This window comes from Gavialis gangeticus, unplaced genomic scaffold, assembly GCF_001723915.1.
Source record: "Gavialis gangeticus isolate Ggan-Ray unplaced genomic scaffold, GavGan_comp1, whole genome shotgun sequence".
In the NCBI taxonomy this organism is placed as follows: Eukaryota; Metazoa; Chordata; order Crocodylia; family Gavialidae; genus Gavialis; species Gavialis gangeticus.
Window position 1 is genome coordinate 143,820,613 of NW_017729025.1, and position 22,668 is coordinate 143,843,280.

At 43.1% G+C, this 22,668-nt stretch overlaps 1 protein-coding gene across 2 annotated transcripts in view; it reads left to right on the forward strand.

Moving 5' to 3' along the window:
* GTF2H1 (general transcription factor IIH subunit 1) overlaps positions 1–11,257 on the forward strand; it is a 40,361-nt gene extending 29,104 nt beyond the window's left edge. For both annotated transcript variants that reach the window (XM_019519685.1, XM_019519684.1), the window contains 5 exons: positions 329–446; positions 2,808–2,898; positions 5,502–5,617; positions 7,241–7,333; positions 8,499–11,257. In XM_019519685.1, coding sequence (XP_019375230.1) covers positions 329–446; positions 2,808–2,898; positions 5,502–5,617; positions 7,241–7,333; positions 8,499–8,585 — 505 coding nt within the window. In that variant the 3' untranslated portion in view covers positions 8,586–11,257. The remainder of the gene's footprint in view (positions 1–328; positions 447–2,807; positions 2,899–5,501; positions 5,618–7,240; positions 7,334–8,498) is intronic.
* Positions 11,258–22,668: the final 11,411 nt, after the last annotated feature.

Sequence of the window (22,668 nt, forward strand, 5' to 3'; positions counted from 1 at the left end):
CTCCCTCCCTCACCGCAGGGGCCTCGATCTGCCCCCACCAACACTTTCCCTTCCCCCTGCCCCTTCCTCCACACCAGACTCACCAACCTGATGCTGGCCTCCAAACTGTGTGGCTGCATATCAGAATTGAATCGGTATGGGCTGATACGGCTTCTTAAAAATTCGGCCAGAGGTACTGACCCCAAAAATCTCTATTGGTGCACCCCTACTTACAGGTATAGAATTTCTGAAAAATACACAGTTGCTAAGTCTGAGTTCAGAGAATTAGGACTTTGTTACCAATATTATGTATGTATCTGTCTATATACATATTTTTTTCCCTTTGTAGGTATTATCATGGTCCAACTCCAATTCAGTCACAGCAATATGCAACCAGTCAGGATATTATTAATTCTTTTCATAGTATTAGACAAGAAATGGAAGCCTATGTACCCAAACTAACTCAGGTAGGAAAAAAAATAAGTCCCCTTGATGCTGGAGAGAGTTTCTAACTCTAAGATAATTTTTCATTTAGTGGAATAATAATTGTAGCTTTGATCCCTCAAAGTAAATTGATGCGTTTTCCCTGGTTCATTATATTATATACTATGGGGAATTTGTTTTAGAATTTTGGGTCTCCTTCAAATGAAAAACTTACCTCAGTGTGAACAGTTACAATGTGGTATTTTAGTTCCAGCCATTTCCAGCTATTTAAAATGTTTTACCCTGGGGGAAGTAAGCTACTAAGCAGCAAACTGACAGATACCATGGGGCAAGTCACATAGCCCTCTTGCACCTGTGAGAGAGCTCCAGCTAGAGTGGAATTGGCTTTCTTCTTCTTCTTCTGTGTTTGGGACAAAATGCAAAAAGGCCAGACTGCCCCTGTGTAAACCGTTGTCAGTGACTGCTGGCCTTAGCCTCTGACGTATCACCAAACCAACTTTGTATAAGACCACAGCACAAGTTGTACAGCTAAATCAGTCTGCTGGTCTAAAATGATCTAACACAGTGGTCTCCAACCTTTTTATGGTGAAGATCACTTTTTGTAAATAAAGGGCACCCCAGGATCTACCACCCAGGCTCTGACCCCACTCACCCAGCCATCCCTAAAATGATAGACTGGCTGCATGTGGCTTTGGCTGAACCAGGCTGTCAGCAGTGAAAGCTTTCTCCTTCTGTTTCTTTACTAATCTGAATTACTGAATCTAAATTAAAGCTCAGTTAGTTGTTTATTCCACAGACTTAAGTTTCCGGCGTGATTGACATGTTAATTGTGTCATAAATAACAACACTGTTTATCTAATTTATGATGTCATAAAATGGCAAACGAGCCACAAAGATACTCCTCAGAAAGTATGTAACATCTTTTGTGGGAGCTTCGTATGGCATCATAAATTGAATGTGCGCCATGCCCCATCAGTTGATTGTCAGCATTGGGATCTAGGCAGCCCCAGGTCTGGAACCTGGCTAGGGGCTGTGCTGGTCCCAGTGCTGTCAGCAGGATGCAGGTTTGCCAGAACTTGGCGCCTTTCAAGGGCCTAACATACAGCCCCCACTTTTTCAGCTGCTGGGTCCCAGCAAGCCTTAGGGCATGAGACAGATTCAGCCCCTATGTGCGTGTGTCCTGATCCTCAGGATTGTATGGGACAGCCTGGGGTCCAGACTAGGAGTGGAGCTACCCAGTGCCAAATCCCGGTACTTGGATGAGCCTCCAGATCTGGCACAAGGCAGCCCTGGAGGCCAGGACAAAGCTACCCCTGCCCAGTTGGCAGGATCAGGCTCTAGGCAGTTCTGGGTCCCTAACGCAGTTGCCCCTGCTCTATCCCCCAAAGAAGCCAGATGTTTTTTTTTAAGAGCAGGTAGGGATGAAGGAGCCACTTGTACGAGGCAGCTTTTTAACCTAGGTGCATGCAGTGGGGTAAGAGGGAGCTCCCCAATTCCCAGTGTCAGGCTTATAGCACCCAGGGATATAAAAGGCAAGCAGATATTTGGCTGCAGCTCCTAGCTATGCACCAGCTTTTTCAATATTTGGAGCACCGTGAGCCTGACATCACAGAAAGGCTCCCCAGTGTTGTGCTCACTGCCTCCCAGATCTTCAAAAAGCAGGAGTGCAGCTGGGAGCCCTAGCTCCACAGCCTCTCTTCTTGTTACAGGGCACCTGGGGAGTAAGGAACTCTTGGCTCCCCAGCTGCTTCCATGTGTACAGGGGTACAGCTAGAAAGCAGAGAGCTTCTCACTCCCCATCTATAGGTGGCCTCTTTCCTCCCCCTGCTGGCAGCTGTTCCCTTAGGGTCTGAGCAGTTTTATACCCCATCCCCACAATTGCATGTCTGCCATGGGAGATCATGTGTTTTGGGGAATGGGGCATAATTCCTCAGACCCCAATCATGCAACTGTCTTAATGTTCACCAATAGCCTTAGTCAAGTTGCAACGAACAGTAAAAGTCTCTATTAATTTATATTGCCTTGTAAAAAGAAAAGCTGAATATATCCCATACATGCACCCTATAGGCAAGATCCTGAGTTTTAAGAACTAATACTTACAAGCATGTTTGAGATCAGTACTTACAGACAGATGAATATTATTCTTGTTATTGTGGGGGAGGCAGGACACACTTCTATAGGTAATGATGGTTAATGCCTGAGCTGTGTCTAATTCTGCAGCACAGTGTGAAGAATATTGTTTTATAGTCCTAAATTAGAACGTCAACCTCTCATCAGTGACAGTGGCTAAACTGAGCCCTTGCAGTTCAAATTTTGATTAGCCCTGATTTTTTTGTTTAAACCACAAGTGACTGGGGAAAAATAAGAATTTTGGTTTTTTCGAGGTTCTTTCAAGTGGTGATGCTGCTAGCACCATCACAGCCCTATCACCTGGGGGAGCACTTATGCAGGGTGGAACACAGCAAGCCATAAACCGTAAGTACTCCATATTGCTTGTATAGCTAATTATCCAAATGTGTGGAGAGAATTAACTTATTTTTTCACTTCTCAGTCCCAAGCCTGGTGGCAAAGCAAATGCAGGAATAGATATTTGTCTAAAAATCTCTCAAGTGTTTAAAAAAAAAAAAAAAGTTTGAAGGTGCAGTTATCATTCTAAATAAAAGTGAGAGGTCTCTACCCAGGGAAGGAGATACTGGCTGAGCAAACTGAAATTACCATATTTACTTGAATAAAAAATTACCCTGATTATAAGACTCTCCTACAATAATTTGATTCTGTATATGAAAAATTTATAAATTTATCATTTTCAGGTATAGAATCTAATTATTGGCAGTTTGCCTTGAATTTGTCCTGGTCCCACTGCTACAACAGGGAAAACAATCTTTGGTGAAAGGTAGGCCCCTTGCACTGTTTCCCCCCCTCCTGTCTCACCATCAGACCCTGATTTCCCTGAGCACATGGAAGTGAGGGGTAAATTTGAAAGCACTGACCTTGAGATAAACATAATTTACCATATAGGCAAATTACTGCAAGCATCTAGAATTTGTGCATTTTACCTTTTTGAAACTGCTGCAAGTTTTAGCACAGGTATTAACACATTAAGCAGCACTCTTGTACCTACTTTAAAAAAAAAAAAGTACAAACTATGCATGGTATTAGTGTAAAGCCCTAAATCTAAGGTTCATGATTTACCATATAGTACATTGGATTGGACCCCAACAGAGATAACAGTATTTCAAGGCATAATGACCCCACAGCTCACTATTGCTCAGTATGTGTGTACTCCAGATGCATCCAAAAAAGGACCCATGTGCTAGTTAGTTCCTCTCTCCCTCCACCATGATTGAAACTGGGTGTTTTGCCATGAGTCCTGTGATCCTCCAAAAATGTATATGCAGATGAGGCACAGAGCAACCTGGTCCTGATCCGCCGCATGGAGGGTGGGGCCACATAATCGCATGCAACAGGCTGAGAGGGGGTGACAGAGGCATTCCAGGTGAACTGTTTGGGGCCCCATTTGGTGATGTTTGCCAGATGCTTAAGGCTGATGAAGCAACAGGAATCATTGAGCATGGGGCAAGAAAGGGAAGCTGTTGTGGGAGTGAGGAGGAAATTGAAATGTATTCAGTGTAGTGGCTCACCATGACTTGAAAGAGTTGGCACTGAAGGGGACTGCATACTGTGGGTATTATCATATATCTTATTTAGATGGGCTGTACTAACTTAGCTTTGTGAGAGGTTTCCATTATTAGGGAACTCTGGAATTCATGCTGGAAGTGTGCAGCAGCTTCTTTAATCTTGGAGTTCCCCCCACAGGCCCCCTGCAGCTGCTTATTGGCAGAGGGGTCCCATCACTTGCCACCCACACCTGAAACTGCAGCTGCAGTTCACCTCAGCCATCAAGTGCAGGTAGTGAGCAGCAAGCAACAGGGCCCTCTGCCAATCAGCAGCAGAGGGCATGCAGAGGAAACTCCAAGACTTAAGGAGCTGCCATGCTGCACACGTTTGGCGTGAATGCCAGAGACCTCTCCCCATTGGTATATTTGCTCAATACAGGCTATGTGTTTTATAGTCAAGTTCAGTGTTGGTTGTATTTAATCAACTTCATATCTGGTTTCCATTACTGAGCACATGCTGCAATGATAGATGTGGTTTCCTGGTATGCGACTATAAGGCCAAGGGACTTTTTTCTTCACACTGATTGGTGGGGGCTTATCTTGTGTTTGAGTAAATACGGTAAAATGCCAAAGTGCAAATGACATTGGGCACCATTTTAAAGCCACTTGAATTCAAGAGCATTTATTATGCTTCCACCAAAGGGCCTGGTTGTTTCCAGCCCACCATCCCCACACTGGGGAAAATCAGATGAAGCCAGGAGGCCTTCTGCCTACTTCCTGAGCATAATGTACATCTACATGTTGTGGGTTCCCTGCAGGAGAAACTACAGAAAAAAAAACAAAATGAGAGAGAGAGCGCGAGCAGTATTTTCTCTAGGCTGATAAAGTGCTGATCTGACTCTCACCAGCAGCTTTGGGTCAAAGTTCCACAGCACTGTCTAATGACTGCACTGAGTCTTAGCACCTAAGAAGTTACACCTATTTGTATACAGTGAACTTTAAATCAAGAAAGATCTCTGGTAGAGTACAGCAAATACTGTTAAATGAGCTGTAGTTTAAAGGAACTGCTTAATATATTATTTTTCATTAGTTTGATTGACGTTTAACAAATAGGGACAGTCTAGGGTAGGGGTGGACAGGCAACCTGTGGCATGCAAAGGCATTTTGCTTGGCATGCATGCCTCAAGGCAGATGGCAGGGAAGGGGCTGGGGCTGCACAAAGATCAGGCCCAGCGCAACTCCCCCACCATCTGCCCCGACACACCAACATCTTACAAGTTGAAGTTGCGGCTGTTTTGGCACTGCCCAAAAACATTGCAGACCCCTGGTCTAGGGCTCAAAATGCTGTACTAAGTAGAAGGTCAGCTTTATTTATTGCCAAATTTCAGTTTGGCTCTGTTAGCCAGACCTTCTTATTTTACACTTCTGGATTTAGTAACAAGCATTTTTTTCTGGTTGTAGAGATGGTGCCAAATGATGTTCAGTCTGAACTGAAACACTTGTATGTGGCTGCAGGGGAGCTACTGCGACACTTCTGGTCCTGCTTTCCTGTTAATACACCATTCCTAGAAGAAAAGGTAAAAGAACTTGAATAGGAGCTTGCTAGTTTGAGACCACTGTTTAGCAAAGTAGCTAGTGACATGGTAAAACTAGTACTTTCTTTCTCAGCATCTCTGACACGAATGTGCTTTTTAGTGCCCCATTTCTATTTAGACAAGTATGGAAAATGTTAGCTATCTTAACCCTAGAATGTGTTACTTATGAGGCCAACCCTCAAGAAAACAGCTTGAATTTTTTTCCAGATCCAAAGCTGATTGTGGCAGGTATAGCCAGGAAAAAAGCTTTCCTAAGCTAAGCATACTTTACAAAACTTTGGACACAGTCCTAAAACAATCATAATGGCTTAGCCACCTCTCAGAACAGTTGCCCTTCAAAAAAGACATTAGTGTGTGCGACCAGGAATCAATTCCTATGGTTTGGTTCCAGCTCAGCCACTGTCTTGATGTTTGACTGTGTTCAGATCACTTAAGTATTCTCCTTCATTGGATCAGGCAAAAAAAAAAAAGTAGTTATAGTCCATCTCACTAGGCCTTGTCACATGTTATCCTTAAGATGTGTTAAGTGCACTTAAGGTGAGCATCCATGCATTCAAGCATAGTACTTGGGCATAGTACTGTTGTGTGGTAGTAAAGTTAAAACTTTTCAGGTGAGGGGTATCTCTAGACAGTATTGTGTGTTACATTATCTTGGGCTTGCTGTAGAGATATCAGTTCTCGTCAGGGGCTTGTGCAGTGCAGGGCCTCGGACCAAGAAACAGCTGATTGTTGGTCTTGGCCCCCCCTACCACATCGGTTTTGAACTAGCTCCAGTGCTGTTGGGGGAGGGGGGGTGTATAGCTGGCACCAACAAACAGCTGATTGTCTACGACACAGCCAGCTCCAACCATGTCTAGACTGAGATCATCATAAGCACTGCTGTGCAACTGCTTGGAAAATGTTCTTTGTATGATCTAAATAAAACATACCGTAAGTGTAACGCACAATAAGGCCTTTAGAATAACCTGACAATACCTTTGGATAAATTTATGCATTCAGACATTTCAGGCTTTCTGCTGCAAGAAGTTAACTCCAGAAAAAATCCACAATACCCTGTTGGCTTGACAAAGGGATGTGTAACAATGTTACATATATTCTGCCAGCAACCTTTTACTGAATGAAAATTTGCAGTGCTTTGGAAGGACATTACCTTAAGAGCTGAAAAGTTGACTTAAGAAGAATGTCTGTGGTACAGGTACTCCTCACTTGATGTTGTCCTGGCTAACATTGTTTTGTTCTTACATCACTGATCTATTAGAGAATATACTCATTTAAAGTCATGCAGTGTTCGGTTATAAAGTTGTTTGGCCGCCACCTACTAGTAGGCAACTACTGTGATGTAATTGGATTCGCTTAACATCATTTTGCTTAGTTGTGTTTTTCAAGAACATAACTACAACGTTAAGCGAGGAGTAGCTGTACCAGAGTTTCATATTTTAATAATTGTGATTACTTAGCAATTGCTTTCTGAACGTTGCAAATGTGCATCCACCCAAAGAAAAACTTTGCTTCACATTTTCTTTTCAGTTCATAGGAGTACTTTGCTAAAGGCAAAAAGAATCTTTATAGTTCATGTGCCACTCCCTTTTTCTCTATCTTTTCCAGGTTATGAAAATGAGGAGTAATTTGGAAAGATTTCAAGTTACAAAGCTCTGCCCATTCCAAGAAAAAATCCGGAGACAATATTTAAGCACAAACGTAAGGGGATGGAGGGGAAGAATCTTAAATTCTTTAGGAATATCGTAACTAGCTCACTTTTCAGAGGGTGACAGGTTTGGGTTTCCTTTTGATTTAAGGAGTAAGTGAGAAAAATGAGCATTAGGCGACTGACAGACCGAGTCTGATCCCAAGAATTGTACCTTCTGCTGTGCCACACCTGCATGGCAGAAGGCGCGATTATGGGATCAAGCATCAGATCCTCATCATGCCATAGAGCCCTGGATCACAATCCCAGGCTTCTCCTACACCAGCAGTCTTCTCTCCTGTAGCTGGGAGCTCCGAACACTGCACCATGTGCTCCTGCTGTGTTGGGAGCTCCCAGTGGGGGGAGTGAGAAATGCTGTGTTTCCATGCCTGGTAGCTCCATCAGTGGATCGGGACTCCTTTTGGGGGCAGGGGAGTGTTCTCTCCTCTCCCAGCTAGTACCCCAAATCAGCTGACGCAAGTATGTGCTCAGAAGGCTGGAAGCATTGGCCACACATTTGAGTCAAGGCATGATAAGAACCAGCAGCAAAGTTATTGCACATTTTTTGTGGAATATCTTGGTAGCTTATTCCTGCTTTTATCATGAGATTAATTGACTGAATGTGTGGCCAGATCACTGCTTAGGACATGATTAGCTGAAGAATCAGGTCTTAAAAGTGTAATGCGTTAGGGCCTTAAATTTAAAATTGTAGGTTGGTCAGTGCATTTCATTGTCTTGTCCTGGAAAACACCAGGCTCATGAGCTTGGTGTAAAAAAGGATATAGGGTTATAACTACTGTTCTGGGATAGACTGTTAATCTCACTTGTGGTCCTAATTACAGATGACCTCTTTGGCTAACGCATATAATTTCCACCAATTCTGGAGTACTAATTACAGCATTCAGGTGGAGACTACATAGGTGCAGCTGTGCATCCACTGTCTTCACCCATACTCTGAAGACAAGTGACACAAACCTCTTTAAATATTTCATAACTGAAAAATGGAGCCTGATTCTTACCTCTCGCCCTCATGCATCTCCTCTGACTTAGTGAAATGACTCCGATTTTTATGAGTTGTGAGAGGGGCAAACTCCATCCTAGGGGTCATCTTTTAAGGTTGGTGGGGAATGGGCATGCTTCTGTTATTGAGAAGATTCCTTTTTGTCTCTACCTTTTCAGTTGGTAAGTCATATAGAAGAGATGTTGCAGACAGCCTACAATAAGTTCCACATGTGGCAAACCCGGCGTATGTTAAAGAAAACGTGAAGATTCCTACTGTAAAGGTTTGAGAGAAAAATCTGCAATAGCTATAGGAATACAACCTAGCATATATGCAGATCTTATAGACATTGCAGGAACACCTGCAGTGCGTGGACTTCTGGAAATGATGCTAACTGAACTTGCACGTTTTCGGAAAGAAACTGATTTAAACTTGAAAACTAGGGAGAAAATATGGAAGAACCAAAACAGAAAAGCTGAGAGGCAAAAATATTTAAGAGACACTGTTTACTGCAGTTACTCAGGAACTGCTTTTGATTTGCGTAAAAAGAGCTGCTTTCAGAAATAAACTTTAAAAAAGGGTGTATTAATGGAAAAAATCCATTTTTTGTCTAATTTTTTAAGTGTATGGCACAGGGTAGAATTCAAATGTTTTTCTTCACTGGATTCTGGCATTTTATTGAATTCTGTTTGTACTTACTGAAACCAAGGTTTAACAAACTATTTTAAAAATAGCCGAGACTCTTTTTGCTTCAGACAGCTGGAGAGATTAGCTGTCACAAGACAAGCTTCTGCCATATGTTTCCCCATAAATTGGAAGCAAGAGACATTGCACTGAAAGCTGTTTGTGGTGTGGAGTCCCTGAAGGCATATGGGGGCACACACCTTTGCCTAACATCTGGGATTTTTATGCAGAATTTCTTTTTTCCAGCCATCAAGTTTGCATGTTTTCCTTTGAGTGCAAGCGTGTGCTGTTGCAGTTTTTTGGTTTTTTTGTTTGTTTGTTTTTTTACAAAGGTGGCATTGGTTTGGAAGAGAGAATGCATTTTTAAAAGTAAAAGTTCAAAATAAAGTTTCTTACAAAAAAGAGTCACTTATTTTCACCTCTTATAAGAAATAAAGTTATTTCTCTTAAATCTGCTTTTCTCTGCTCTTCCCTGTTGAGTATTTTTTTGGCGAATTGATAATCGTTGAAAAGTGTGTGAATGCACAGCATCCATAGGTACCTGGAATATGTGCCATACTTTGTTCCAAATAGAATTAACTCACTGTTTATCTAAGACCTGCCTGTCTTGTATGAAATATTTCACTTAGAAAAAAGTAAATCTGTTTTATATAATAGATGCAGTTTAATGACACATGTTGTATTATGTTGTCTTACCTTGACAGTTAGAGCCCATACAGTTGGGCTACTAATTTTTTTTAACTTGGATTAAATGAGACTGTTACAGAATTAAGATGCAACACCATTATGTATTTAAAACCAAGCATAGCCATGTAGTGGAGCATTTGACCTCTACCCCACAGTGGCTTGAGCACTGTAATGAGGAGCCCCTGTTCAATGTTAAATTAGTAGGAAATCTTCTAAAAGTGAATATTTATACAGCAGCAGAATCTGTCTGTGGCTTTCCTTTTCTACTAATTATGTTACTCCATTTATGCAGGAGGGGCTCTCTGACTGGCATCTCTTTATAGGTGACAATTTCTGCTAATATTTTGGTAAAAATCAGAATTTCCATTTGTGTCGCTGTGTCTGCATTGTTAATCTAGCTTTCCACTGTCTGCTTTGCAGACAGCTGCATGGCATCTGCTGTGTGGTAATGTAACATGGTTTTGCTACATCACAGATGACAGGGTTCAGTGAGACAGTGTGTTAAGCCAGGATGGTGGAACTTCACTGTGAATGAGCTGAAGTGTGGATATAATAGTATCTGTGTGGGAGGTAAGGACTCTCACTAAAAAGGAGGTATTCACTTGCAATTCTAGTGAGTCTGTGGTTATACTGCCTATAAACAAAGTTACCTGGTTTTTTAATAAATACAATTTTGTCCTGGCCCTAATCCCATGGATTTCAACAGGTTTACAGTGGTGGAAAGATATTCAGTAGTTGGCTAATAGAATATTACCACTGTTGTAAGTCTTCATTTTCTTTTTAATGAGCCACCAAAAAAGCAGTGTTCCAAAATATCTATTCCCCAACCAAGTACACATCTGAATTGATGCATGCTTTCATCAAACTACAGCGCTGGGCTGAGGAAAACTAGCCTAGTTCTATTCTAATAGTGCCTGCAGCTATGGTGACAAATTCACGTAAGAGATTGCACTGAAACTTTAGCAATAATCTCACTTGGCTTTAAAATCATGCAAGGAGAGGGTTTGTGAACATAGAACAAATCAGCAGTATCTACTCCTTCCGAAAGCATTTGGCAAACTGCTCAGTAAGTTTCAGTGTATAGGTGTGCTATTTATGAACCCGAAGGGATCTTGGCCATTCTTTTGGTTTTCACTGCCTGAACATACTCTGGATTAAACGCGAGGGAAAAATGCTGAAAAACAGCAGGTTGGTCCAAAAAGAGAGCAAGTGAGGATGCTGTGCACTTCACGTTGCGTTTCCAAGGATTGTGGCAATAAAGTACAAATCTCTCTTCAAGTTAGGGGAGCTGTTACCCCCTCCCTCACAAGTTACATATTTCTTCTTCTAGGTACCTTCCCTTAATTGTGTTTCCTAATAGTTTTGTTTCAGTACTTTTGTAACATGGTCCAACAAACTGACTTTGACTATTTCTTTAGCAGTTTTGAAACTGTGAATCACCTTGCATTATATACTAATTGGAATCTTTATACTGACTTGTATTTTTAATGACAGTTCATACTTGTATTGCTGGCATTGATCAAAGTATTTGTAGAATAAACCCTACTGAATTCTGCAGTCAAGTCTTCTCTGATGTTTCATGCTGTGTATTTTGTGATCAACCAAATCAAAGATGCAAACCAAGCACCTTAAGGCTTTACAAAGAGACAAAGCTGCCTCTTGGAATTGGAGTGCTTTTTAAAAGCTCTTACTTTAGACAGGGGGAACAGGTAGCATTAAAATGAATTTTCTCCACTGTCACAGAAGTGTCTTAATTTCTCATTAGCTTTTAAATCTAGTAATTCTTTCCTGCCATAACAGGTGTACCAGTATTCCTGGTGCTTTCTTTTTTTCTAGCTGATTTTTCCCTACAAGTTAATCATAAACAACCCCAAAAAGCTGTTCTAAAGATTTGTAGAGAAACTCAGTTTATAAACTAACTTAACTGTCACTTCTCAAATGCTATAAAATCTGTAGGTATTATAACAATTGTTTCCCGTACCCCCTCAAATGCTGGCTTTCCTAAGGTCAGTCTCTCTCAAGAGGATTAGAAAAAAAATTCTCAGAATGGTAACTGATTAGCAGTAGTAAGTTACACTAAAAGCTGCTAAAATTCAAAATAAAGACTCATCCTTGTGTTTTGAAAAGGAAGTTTTAAGTCACTGGATCCTTGCTAAATGCTTGTTAGTGCTTCTAGGAGTAGTAGCAACAGTAGAAACCTAATGTTAGGCTTCTAGTTTGATTCTGAATTAATAGAAAGCATACTACCCTTTTTTCTGATCAGTGCTACTGAAACTATATTGGTCTCCGGTCCAGAATCTGACCCTTCACATATGGAATTTAGGATCACAGGGCAGGGACATAGGGCTGTCCTAGTAAGTCCATATTCCTTGGCTCCCTTTAATTAATACATTAAACAAACTGATAGAATGGGGGGGTTTTAAGCTACTGAAGAGTGACTGATGCAGAGTCCAAGGCCAGAAGAGACAGACCACATAACAAGATGTGCCTGCTCCAGGCCATACAACTTCTCCAATTACCCCTAGTGGGAAACCAACAACTTGTGTTCACCTTCCAGAGGCACCAAGTTTTTTTCTTAATGCTTTAATAAACAGAAGTCTGTTATTTTGCTTGATGGCCTGTTTTAAAGTAGTGGTCCTCAAAACCCTTGACTTAACAGGAAACATTGCTTACAACTATGGGAAGACTTGGTTTCTACAAATATTTCTTTAGGTTGAGGGGGGGAAAGTGTAGTATGCCCCCCAAGAAGTTGCTTGCTTCCTGTTCTTGTCCATCGGCCAGCAAAGGGAGGGACTACAGCCATAGAAGCTAGCTGGTGTTAAATGCATTGGATTTGATTTATCTGGATTCAGCTGCCAGGCACTAGTTCTTGTTATATTTTAAAGGGCTATATGAGCCTTTGCTGCCAGGTATTCTCTTCTATAAAGGTTCTTACTGTTGTCAAACTGCATCTCAATCTTGATAAGAAAACCACAACTCAAAAGACCTTCCAAGCTATCATGGAGGAGCTCAGCACAGGACTTATTTATTCCAATAGCAGAAGAGTAGGTATGGGAAAGTCTGTCTACCCAGCTCCAGCAGTAGGTTTAATATGCCTTTTTTTACCTGGTATTGCCCTGTTTATACAGTGTAGTACCTCATTTACGCATAGCATGCTTACTGGAAATCCACAGTAAGAACACTTCAACTAGAACTGTGTGCGCTAAGCTTTTTCCACTTCCTTAAGGCTCCTTAACTTCTGTTTTCACTGTCTTAAGCCTAATAGCAGTCTTAAAAAGGAGACTCCTTGTCAGGTTCAGTAACTACACAGCTAAAGGGACAAGTAAGTTGGAGTCCACAGTGGGGCTGAAGAGTTTACACAAATAAGCAGCAAGCATAAAACTGATTTTTGTTATGCCATTAAACGCATATCCAATAAAAGCAGGATTTGATTAAGTGACATACTTTACTTAATGACACACAAGACAGATCAAGTTCCTTTAGCTGTTGTGCTATTGGTTTGGGCATCTTAGTCACCACTGGCCACTAGAGGTCACCAATAAGTACCTCAACAGCATGTAGGCAGAAGCTGCTATTGCAGTAGAATAGACCAAGCAGGAGAGGAAACAGGAGGAACCACAGGAAGCAGCTAAACAGATGCACCCACAGCTCAAAAGTCAGTAACTTGAGTTTTCAAATACCACACATTCAACTCAAACAGAAGGGCCAGTATTTCTTCATTCTAAAGGAGTTGCCTATGCCCTTGCTCTTTCAGGGATGGCTTGTGTCTGATTATTTATACAGTGGTCATCAGAACAGATCATAATCCTGATGGACGTCTGCCAAAGGCAGAATACAGAATAAAGAAAGGCACAGCCAGGGATTGTACGCACTGCTACCAGGCAGCTGCTTCTGTCTCCTATGTGGTTACTAGAGTTGTGCAGTCCCTGCCTCTTGCAGCAACAGAGTTCACACAGAAAAGCAGCAAGCTAACTGGGAAGCTTAAGATGCTGCTCTCCAGAAGAAAATCTGTATGCAGTTTTATGTGCTGCATATACCCATATTTGGCAAACACTTTCTCTGTAAAGCACCACTCAGCTCCTCCTGTCTGAAACATAAAAGGGTTTCAGTGTGAAATACTGGACCGGAAGGAACTATGTAAATCATGAGGGCAGCCATCTGTAACCAGACTGCTATGTAATGGGTATTTTTTTTTTGTCCAAAAGGGTTCATACATCCACTCTGGCCTCCTCTGCTCACCACTGCCATGAGACACCCCCTAACATGTAAGATTTTGCATTCAGAAACAAAAGCTTCTAACTGAAGGCCCAGAGGAAGAGTGCACAGCACTGTTAGTGCCTTGAGCCCTTGCAACGCCAGGGAATTGGATAGGTAAAATACACCCAGATGATCCTAGGACATGGGCTGTGTCCCACAGTACAGAGGAAGACAGAAAACTTCAGTGGTCCTTGCCAATCTTACCTGGAGGAAAATTTCCTCATGCCAGGTCTAAACAATCAGTTTAACCCAGAGCTCAGAGGGAAGACCTACCAGTCAGACACCTGGGAGGTTTCTTAGAACTACGGAGCCCCACTGCATCTCAAACTAGCGTCCATTTTTAGCCATGGGCAATACCCAACTACTACAGAATAAAGAAAAAAACCTGAAGCTGTTCCTCCTGGTTTTCCTACCCCCTGCCCACTCCCATCTATGATTTTTCAAGGAACAGCTCCTAGCAGGTGCTGCACTATTTTCTTGTACAAAATTCCCTGGCTCCTTCCAAAACACCCCACAGAGGTACCACACTGCTCCCATGCCCAGAGTGCCAGGTGGTCTGTTGATTTTTCATCGCCTTTGAACCAACTCCTCTCCCAGCAGCACCCATTCCCTTCTGGTTGTACTGCCAAGAAAAGTGATGCAGACCCCATCTTTCCTGCTACTTCCAAGGGGCTGCTCATCACAAAGGATTCTCCAAGAATCTCTTCACCAGTATCCAAAACAGACCTACAGAGCCAGGGATCACAGAACCTGGAGCTATCAGAAGGGCAGTTTCTTCCCAGGCATCAGAGCTTTAAATGGGTGTACTTGGTAGCCGTGTTGATCCGAGACAAAAAAAAAAAACATACAAAAAACTAGAACTCTGGGTGCCGAAATGATACCTTTGGTCTCAGACCAACATAGCTACCAAGTACACCCCTGAAACATGAAAGATGCTGAATTTTAGCTGATTTTTGGATTTTAAACTTCATTGCAGAACAAGGAAGTTTTTTAGCCTCCCTGCCTGCTATCTAACACCTCCAGGGAAGGAATTCCACCTGATTGACACATCAAAGAGCTACTCAACACAGCTCAAAGACACTCTCATGGACCCAGAGGAACAACCTTCAGCTCCTTCTGTGCAAAAATGAAGTTTATTTCCTACCTATGCATACTTTTTACCATTTTGTACCATCTACACTTTTCCCAGAGCCTGATGGAGGGTCTTTGATCCCAAAAGCTTGCAGAAAAGGACAATTTTCTTACCATTTTACAGTTGGTCTAATAAGAGGTATCATTTTGGAACCAAGAGTTCTAGTTTTTTGTATGTCAGAGCTTTAATGGCATTTTGCTGGCCAAAATTTCAGCCTTCATAAATTCAATGCTCTGTTCCCCTTGGGTTCAAGTCAGTTCAAACAAAATACTGCATCACAACGAAACTCCTAGAGACAGGGACTGTCTCTCGCTGTGCATATACATAGCACCCAGTCCCAACAGGTTCTGATCTCAAATCAGAGCCTGTGGCATTGCTGTAGTACAAGTAACCAGCTTCTCGTTTCCTGCCCGTTCTAGTCTGCTATTTCACACAGTAACTGCAGGGCGGGTCCAGATAACTGACTCTAGGTAATGGACTCTAAGAAACAAAGTTATCTTGGGATTAGAAGTGAAGGCTCCAATGCAAGGGCCTGGCAATACCCAGTTCCTGATGACAACTCTCCCCATAGGTGTAGCTCTAAGCCCAACCTAGTTCCACAACCAATAAAACTGATTAGAGAAATACTAATAGGCTGTAAAACCATATTCCTTATCTGACCAACCCTGAACACAGGCATGACAAGGCACTTGCACTTCCTTGTTTGTACAGGATGTAGATAACATACTCACACACAGGCAGCAATGTACGTTCCACTCTTACCTATGCACTGCTCATCAAATGAAAGCGTGGTGGGGAGGAAGAGAACCCAAGGAACAAGACTCCTTTTTTTCTACCAGCTTTCAGCCCCCAGGAACAAAGTCTGCCTGGGTAAAACTAGACAGCAGTTACTACAACCAGCAAACAGGATTCCTTATCATCTTCATTTACATGAACAGCATAGCCCCAAGCCAATGAGATGAGCAACCATACTGCATAGGTTGCCATGTGTGGTAGCAAAGGAGATCCTGCATCATAGCTGCTCCATTTATATTTGCTTTACTCAGATTAGTGGATTCAGGCCTATAAAAAAAAAAACTAATGAACTCAGGAAATTAGATCCTCAAAGGACTTCCTGATTTCTTGCAAAGAATCCTTTCAGATTAGGGGAAAGCTGCTATTGCTGGTCGGCCATTGCCAGTTCAGTAGCAGCAGCAATCCCTTGTAATCGAGGATGATTGTCTTCCACGATTGTCTTATCTGTGAATCCAGAGATGGCTGATGAAGTCAGGATCAACAGGTTCCACTGCAATTTGAGCATGTGTTTGTTTCCATATGGGGTGGGTGGTTCTGCTCTCTTGATTCAGTCTGCAACATGCTGTTTCTGCTGCTCCCACTTTTCCATCTCCTCTCGTCATCGTGAGGTTTCAGAGTATTGAGATCTTTGCAGATAACTCTTCCTCCTTTTGGGTTGGTCCTGGGGGATAGTCCCTCATGAGTAGATGCTGATGTTGCCTTTTTCAAGTTGGCCTTAAGGACAACCTTAAAGTGCTTTCTCTGCCCTTCCCTTGAGCATACACCTTGACTGAGTTGGGAAAATAAAACTTGCTTCGGGATTCTGGAGTTGCACATCTGAATGATGCAACTGGCCCAGCAAAGTTGATGCTGGATGATCGTCGCCTCAAGGCTCATGATGTTTGCTTACAGGAGGATGCTAATGTTGATTCATGCGTCTTCCCACTGGATTTGAAGGATCTTAAACAGTTTACCAGGGGCCTGTCATCAAGAGATTGCAACATCAAGAAAGGCAAAGTCATTCATATCTGGGAGCAGTTGCTAGAAAAGAGGTGGAAACCTTGTCAATTCCCCTCCTACAGACTCTGTCCTGTGACTGAGAAGTAGTGTCAGGAATGCACTGTAAAGGCTATTTATCCCTGCTAAAGTACCATGCATGTACAAAAGTACTCAGAATATGTTTTGGGTTTAGGGAGTGGGATGATTGCCTCATAATTATACCATCCTTAGCTAATGTCCACACAGCTGGATCTCTTGGAGTAGTGGTAGAAGTAGAATATCCAATTCCAGGCTTCATACACACATAGTGAGCTGACTTGCCAATTCTCTGGACCTTAGACTTGTACAGTTGCCCATTGAAGAGCTAGATAGGATTCTATATAACATTTTAATAAAGGCCCTGCCACAAACAGGATTAACCATGGTCAAAACTTTTACTGTAATTGAAATATCAGGGTGCAAATTCCCTCCCGACCCCGCCCAGCGCACAAAGAAAGAGGCACGGAGTTTCTTTCCACATTGTTTCAGGGAACTCAGAGGAGCAAAAACCACCATTTATGGAACATCAATTTTGCTGAACCAGAAATTTCATCTACAGAAATTGTAGGCCAGGGTGATGGGGGGCAAGGGAAAAAATCTGAGGAGCTGGGCATCATCCACTGCACGTCACATGGCCAGAGCTGTCATCACACAACATCAGACTTTGCTTCAACTCCCACACACTTAGCATTATCAGGATGGTATCTGCTTCTTCTACAACCTGTCATGGAGAGGGGTCCTAGGGCTTTTGACTCCATTCACTTTACCAGGGTTTCTCTGGTGCTTGGGTTGGGGGGGGAATTAGATGCTTCATTGCCAATCCTTTTCTCCATGTGCATTGAACCCAGAGGTTTGGCATTCTCCTCTTAGAATCATAGAAAGTTAGGTTTGGAAGGGACCTCAGAAGGTCATCTAGTCCAACCCCCTGCTCAAAGCAGTACTATCCCCAACTAGATCATCCCAGCCAAAGTTTTGTCTAGCTGGGTTTTGAGAACATCCAAGGATGAAGCTTCTACCACCTCTCTGGGTAACTTGTTTCAGTGTTTTACTACCTTCCTAGTGAGAATTTCTTTCCCAGTATCTAACCTAAACTTCCCTTGCTGCAACTTGAGACCATTGGTTCTTGTTCTGTCATTTACTGCCACTGAGAACAGTCCAGCTCCATCCTCTTTTGAACCCCACTTCAGGTAGCTGAAGGCTGCTATTAAATCCCCTCTCAGTCTCCTCTTCTCTAGACTAAATAAGACCAGTTCCCTCAGGCTTTCCTCCCAAGTCATATCCCCCAGCCCAGCCTACTGGCAACACACCTACCCACGCAGCCCATTAACCTTCTTGACAACACAGGCACATTGCTGGCTCATATTCAGCTTATCATCCACTATAACCCTCAGGTCCTTTTCTGCAGAGCTACTGCCCAGCCAGTCAGCCCCCAGCCTGTACTGGTGCCATGGGATTGTTCCCTCCTAAGTGCAGGACTTCGTGCTTGTCCTTGTTGAACCTCATGAGATTCCTTTTGGCCCCATCCTCCAATTTGTCTAGGGCACTCTGAATCCTGGCCTTACCCTCCAGCGTATCTACTATTCCCCCCAGCTTCATGTCATCCGCAAACTTGCTGAGGGTGCACATTATGCCAATTTCCAGGTTGCTGACGAAAACATTGAACAAAACCAGACTCAGGACTGACCCTTGGGGTACTCCACTTGATACCAGCTGCCAACTAAACATTGAACCATTGATTACTACTCTGAGCCCAATGCTCCAGACAGGTTTCTATCCACCTTGCAGTCCATTCATTCAGCCTGTACTTCCTTAGCTTGCCTGGGAGATTCTTGTGGGAGACCATAACAAAAGCCTTGCTAAAATCAAGGTGCACCACATCCACCAGTCTCCCCACATCCACAGAGCCAGTCACTTCATCACAGAAGGCAATCAGGGTGATCAGGCATGATGAATCCTTGCTGACTGTTCCTAATCACCTTTTTCTCTTCCAAGTGCTTACAAATGGATTCTCCGAGGATCTGCTCTATGGTTTTTCCAGGAACTGACTGGTCCATTGTTCCCTGGATCCTCCTTTTTCCCTTTCTTAAATATAGGTACTACATTTGCCCTTTTCCAGGCATCCAGGACTTCTCCTGATTACCATGAGTTTTCAAAGATGATGGCCAGTGGCTCTGCAATCACATCAGCCAACTCCCTCAGCACCCTTGGGTGCATCCCATCCAGTCCTATCCAGATTTTCTAAGCAGTCCCTAACCTGTTATTTCACCACTGAGGGCTGCTCCCCTCCTCCCCAAACTGCTGCCTGTGCAGTAGTCTGGGAGCTGACCTTGCCTGTGAAGTCTCAGTTGAAATAGGCATTAAGTATTACAGCCTTTTCTGCATCTTCTGTCACGAATTTGCCTCCCTCATTTAGTAATGGACCCACACTTTCCCCGATTCTCCTCTTGCTACCAACATACTTGTAGAAACACTTCTTGTTACCCTTCACATCCCTTGCCAGCTGCAACTCCAATTGCACTTTGGCGTTCCTGACTTCATGCTCGAGCAATGCTCTTATACTCCTCCCTAGTTATCTGTCCAAGTTTCCACTTATTTTAAGCTTCCTTTTTGTGATTTAGTTTACTACTAAGCCAAGCTGGTCTTCTGCTGTACTTGCTAGTCTTTTATTTATTTGCAAAAATAATAAATAAATAAATGTCCATTGTATCTATAACTCCATTCCCAACACTGCTAAGTGGCCCTGTGGTTCCCTTGGCAGCTCAAAGCACACTAAAAACCCATTACACAGTTCATACTGCACACCTATCCTGCACATTGGGATGGTTTGTTCCTGTACTTTGAATAAGGCTTCTTTAAAAGTACAGCCAGCTCTCCTGGACTCTGCTCCCCTTCAGACTGGCATCCCAAAGGATTCTGCCCAGGAGTTCCTCAAACGAGTCTGTTTTTTTCTGAAAGTCCAGAGTCCTTAATCTGCTGCTCTCTGTCCTTCCTTTCCCCAGGATCCTGAACTCTTCTCTATATGCAGAGTCCTGGGAGGAAGAACCAGGGAGGCAGCTGCATTCCCCACCTGTGTGTGGGAGAAGAGAGAGCTGCCAGCAGATTCACCACTGCATTTTTATCAGGGACTGGACTTGACAGTATTTGAGACCACATAAAACCTAGTGCTGCTGCAGATTAGCTCCAGGCTCCACATCAACCCACATAAGGAAGAACTTCTTTACTGTCCGAGCCCCCAAGGCCTGGAACAGATTGCCACCAGAGGTGATGCAAGCATCTACTCTGGACTCCTTTAAGAGTCAACTGGATGCTTATCTTGCTGAGATCTTGTGACCCCAGCTGACTTCCTGCCCCTGGGGCAGGGGGCTGGACTCAATGATCTTCCAAGGTCCTGTCCAGCCCTAGTGTCTATGAAATCTATTAAACCCTCTTGTGAACTAGAACACTGAACAACAATGATCCACTTACTTCACCATTTATACTAGCTTAGGGCCAGACTCTGCTCCCCCTTGGGGCAACCTAAGTTTATGGAAACCTTATTAATTTATGTGCAGATCATTTTACTGTGACTTTATACCAGCAGAGGCAAGATCAAAATATGGGCATGCTATGCTGTGGCTATTTCTGCACCCAAGCCAGATATGCTGTAAAGCTTATACAGAACTGGCCTATATTTCTGAAATGGTTTATTAATAAAGGAGACAGACACGCCAACAGGAAAAGCTGGATGATGCTGACTTGGCCTGTATTCCACTTTCTGCATCACCATGTGTATGCTGTGCTTTGGGGAATAGCAGCAGACATCCTGGAAGAGGCACATGCATGTACACACATACATACTTTCTCTCTCTCCTCCTGCCCTCTCAGATTCTAGTTCAGCTTTTAAACTCACAGGAGCAGGAGGCACTACAGCTGCCATTACTGACGGTGATGAGAATATTCTCCTGCCAGCTACCTGGGGGTATCTGGGTTACCTTTGCATCAGGCAGCCTTTGGCTAATTGCAAACAGCTTAGATTTCAGTTCAGCTTCAGAGTGGATTGGATTTGAACTCAACCCACTGTCTTGTCAAGCGCATGTCAAGGTCCTTTTCCCTAGATTAGTCATAGGCACACCAATTCCAGTGGCACATCAAACCTAGCCAGATTTATGTATCAGTTCCTCAGGCCAGATTCTCTCACTAACATCAATATCCAAATAGGGATGCTACTCAGTCCAAAGTGTCTATTGACATGTTTTATTGTCCACTAGCTGATTTCCAAATTGGCTGTTTATACCTTGGGTAAGGTCAGAGTCCAGTTCATTCTCTGCAGTAAAAGGTAGCTGAGGCATTCTAATCTTGGCTGTATATTGTGCCCCACTGCTCCCAAAACCATGAAAACACAGAATATACCAAGTCAGTCATGTTGGGTTCTTCATCTTCCACCTGGATTCCCATCCAATACTAGCCTGGCCAAAAACATGGTGCTGAGATGCACAAAATTAAAACATTAGCTTCTTGCCCTCTGCTGCTGCACAAACATCTCTTCCCTCCAGCGTGACTCAGCCACAAACTCCAAAAGCTGTCTTCTCCTGTCACAGATAATCACTTCACTTTCTCCAAAAACAGACAATGCTTCCCAAAGCAACTACTTGATGTGGGAAATCAACTGTGCAAATGCATGGGGAACCCAGCTCAGAATAGATGTTTCTTCAGATAAATGCTTTTTCTTCCGACATTGGTCACACTGCTCTTTAACCAGTCATCAAATCATTTCATTGATGCTCTCTCAAAAATTCATTTATATTTGAAAGAATGGATACTTGCCTATCAGGCATCTGTGTATTGCTGAGAGTATGATATGGACCACAGGACTGCTGTTTTTTGGGGTTTTTTTAATGTCACTGCCTCAGAAGAGTTTGACAGGAAACTGCAGAGGAAACAAACTACATCCACAAATTACAGCATTTTAAATAGGCACTATGGAGTCTTATCCCATTTCCAGAATAAGAATCTCTATGCTTCTCCCTTCCACTTCCCCCTCTTTTCCCACTTTTTGTATTCAAACCCCACTCCACTTCACACACTGTTCTGTGCAGCCCTTTCATAGCATCTGATGAAATGAGCTCAAGTTTATGAAAGCTTGTGTTATATATTTACCTTATTTAGTTATGCACCCTATAAAATATTTACTCTCCCTCTGCCTGACTTCAAGCCAACACAGCTAACTACTTCTTTCTACAGTATGATACTCTATTAGGTACATCTAAAGCACTCATCATTGTGGTATAACAAGGACCCTCTGGGCATGTCTACATGAGATGCTTTACTATTAATTAGACTAATTTAATGCGCACTAAAGCATCACTGTCTACATGTACACAGCAATTACTGTGCAGTAGATTAGTCTAATGTGCAGTTTTCTAGTGCCTGTAAATACAGGTACTAGAAATCAGCCCATTAAATTAATGTGCTGAAATGCATGTGTAGACACTGACCAGGAGCAAATTGTTCCTGGTCAACCTAGGCAGCAGGGGGCCACAGTGGGTGGGGAGATCTTCATGGGGCAGGGGAAAACTTTCCCAGTTCAGTATGATGTTGCTTGCTAGCCACATGGAGATCAGGACCCACCCCAATTGGGACAGGTCCCATCATCCATGTGGCTGGGAGGCAGCTGCCTAGCAGCCAGAATAGCTCTCCCCCCACCCCACAGAGATCAGAACCAGCCCCCATGCTTCCTGCCAGCCTGGAGCTGGCACCCAGGGGAGCCTGGAGCTCCCTCTAACTGCTGCGGGGGGGGG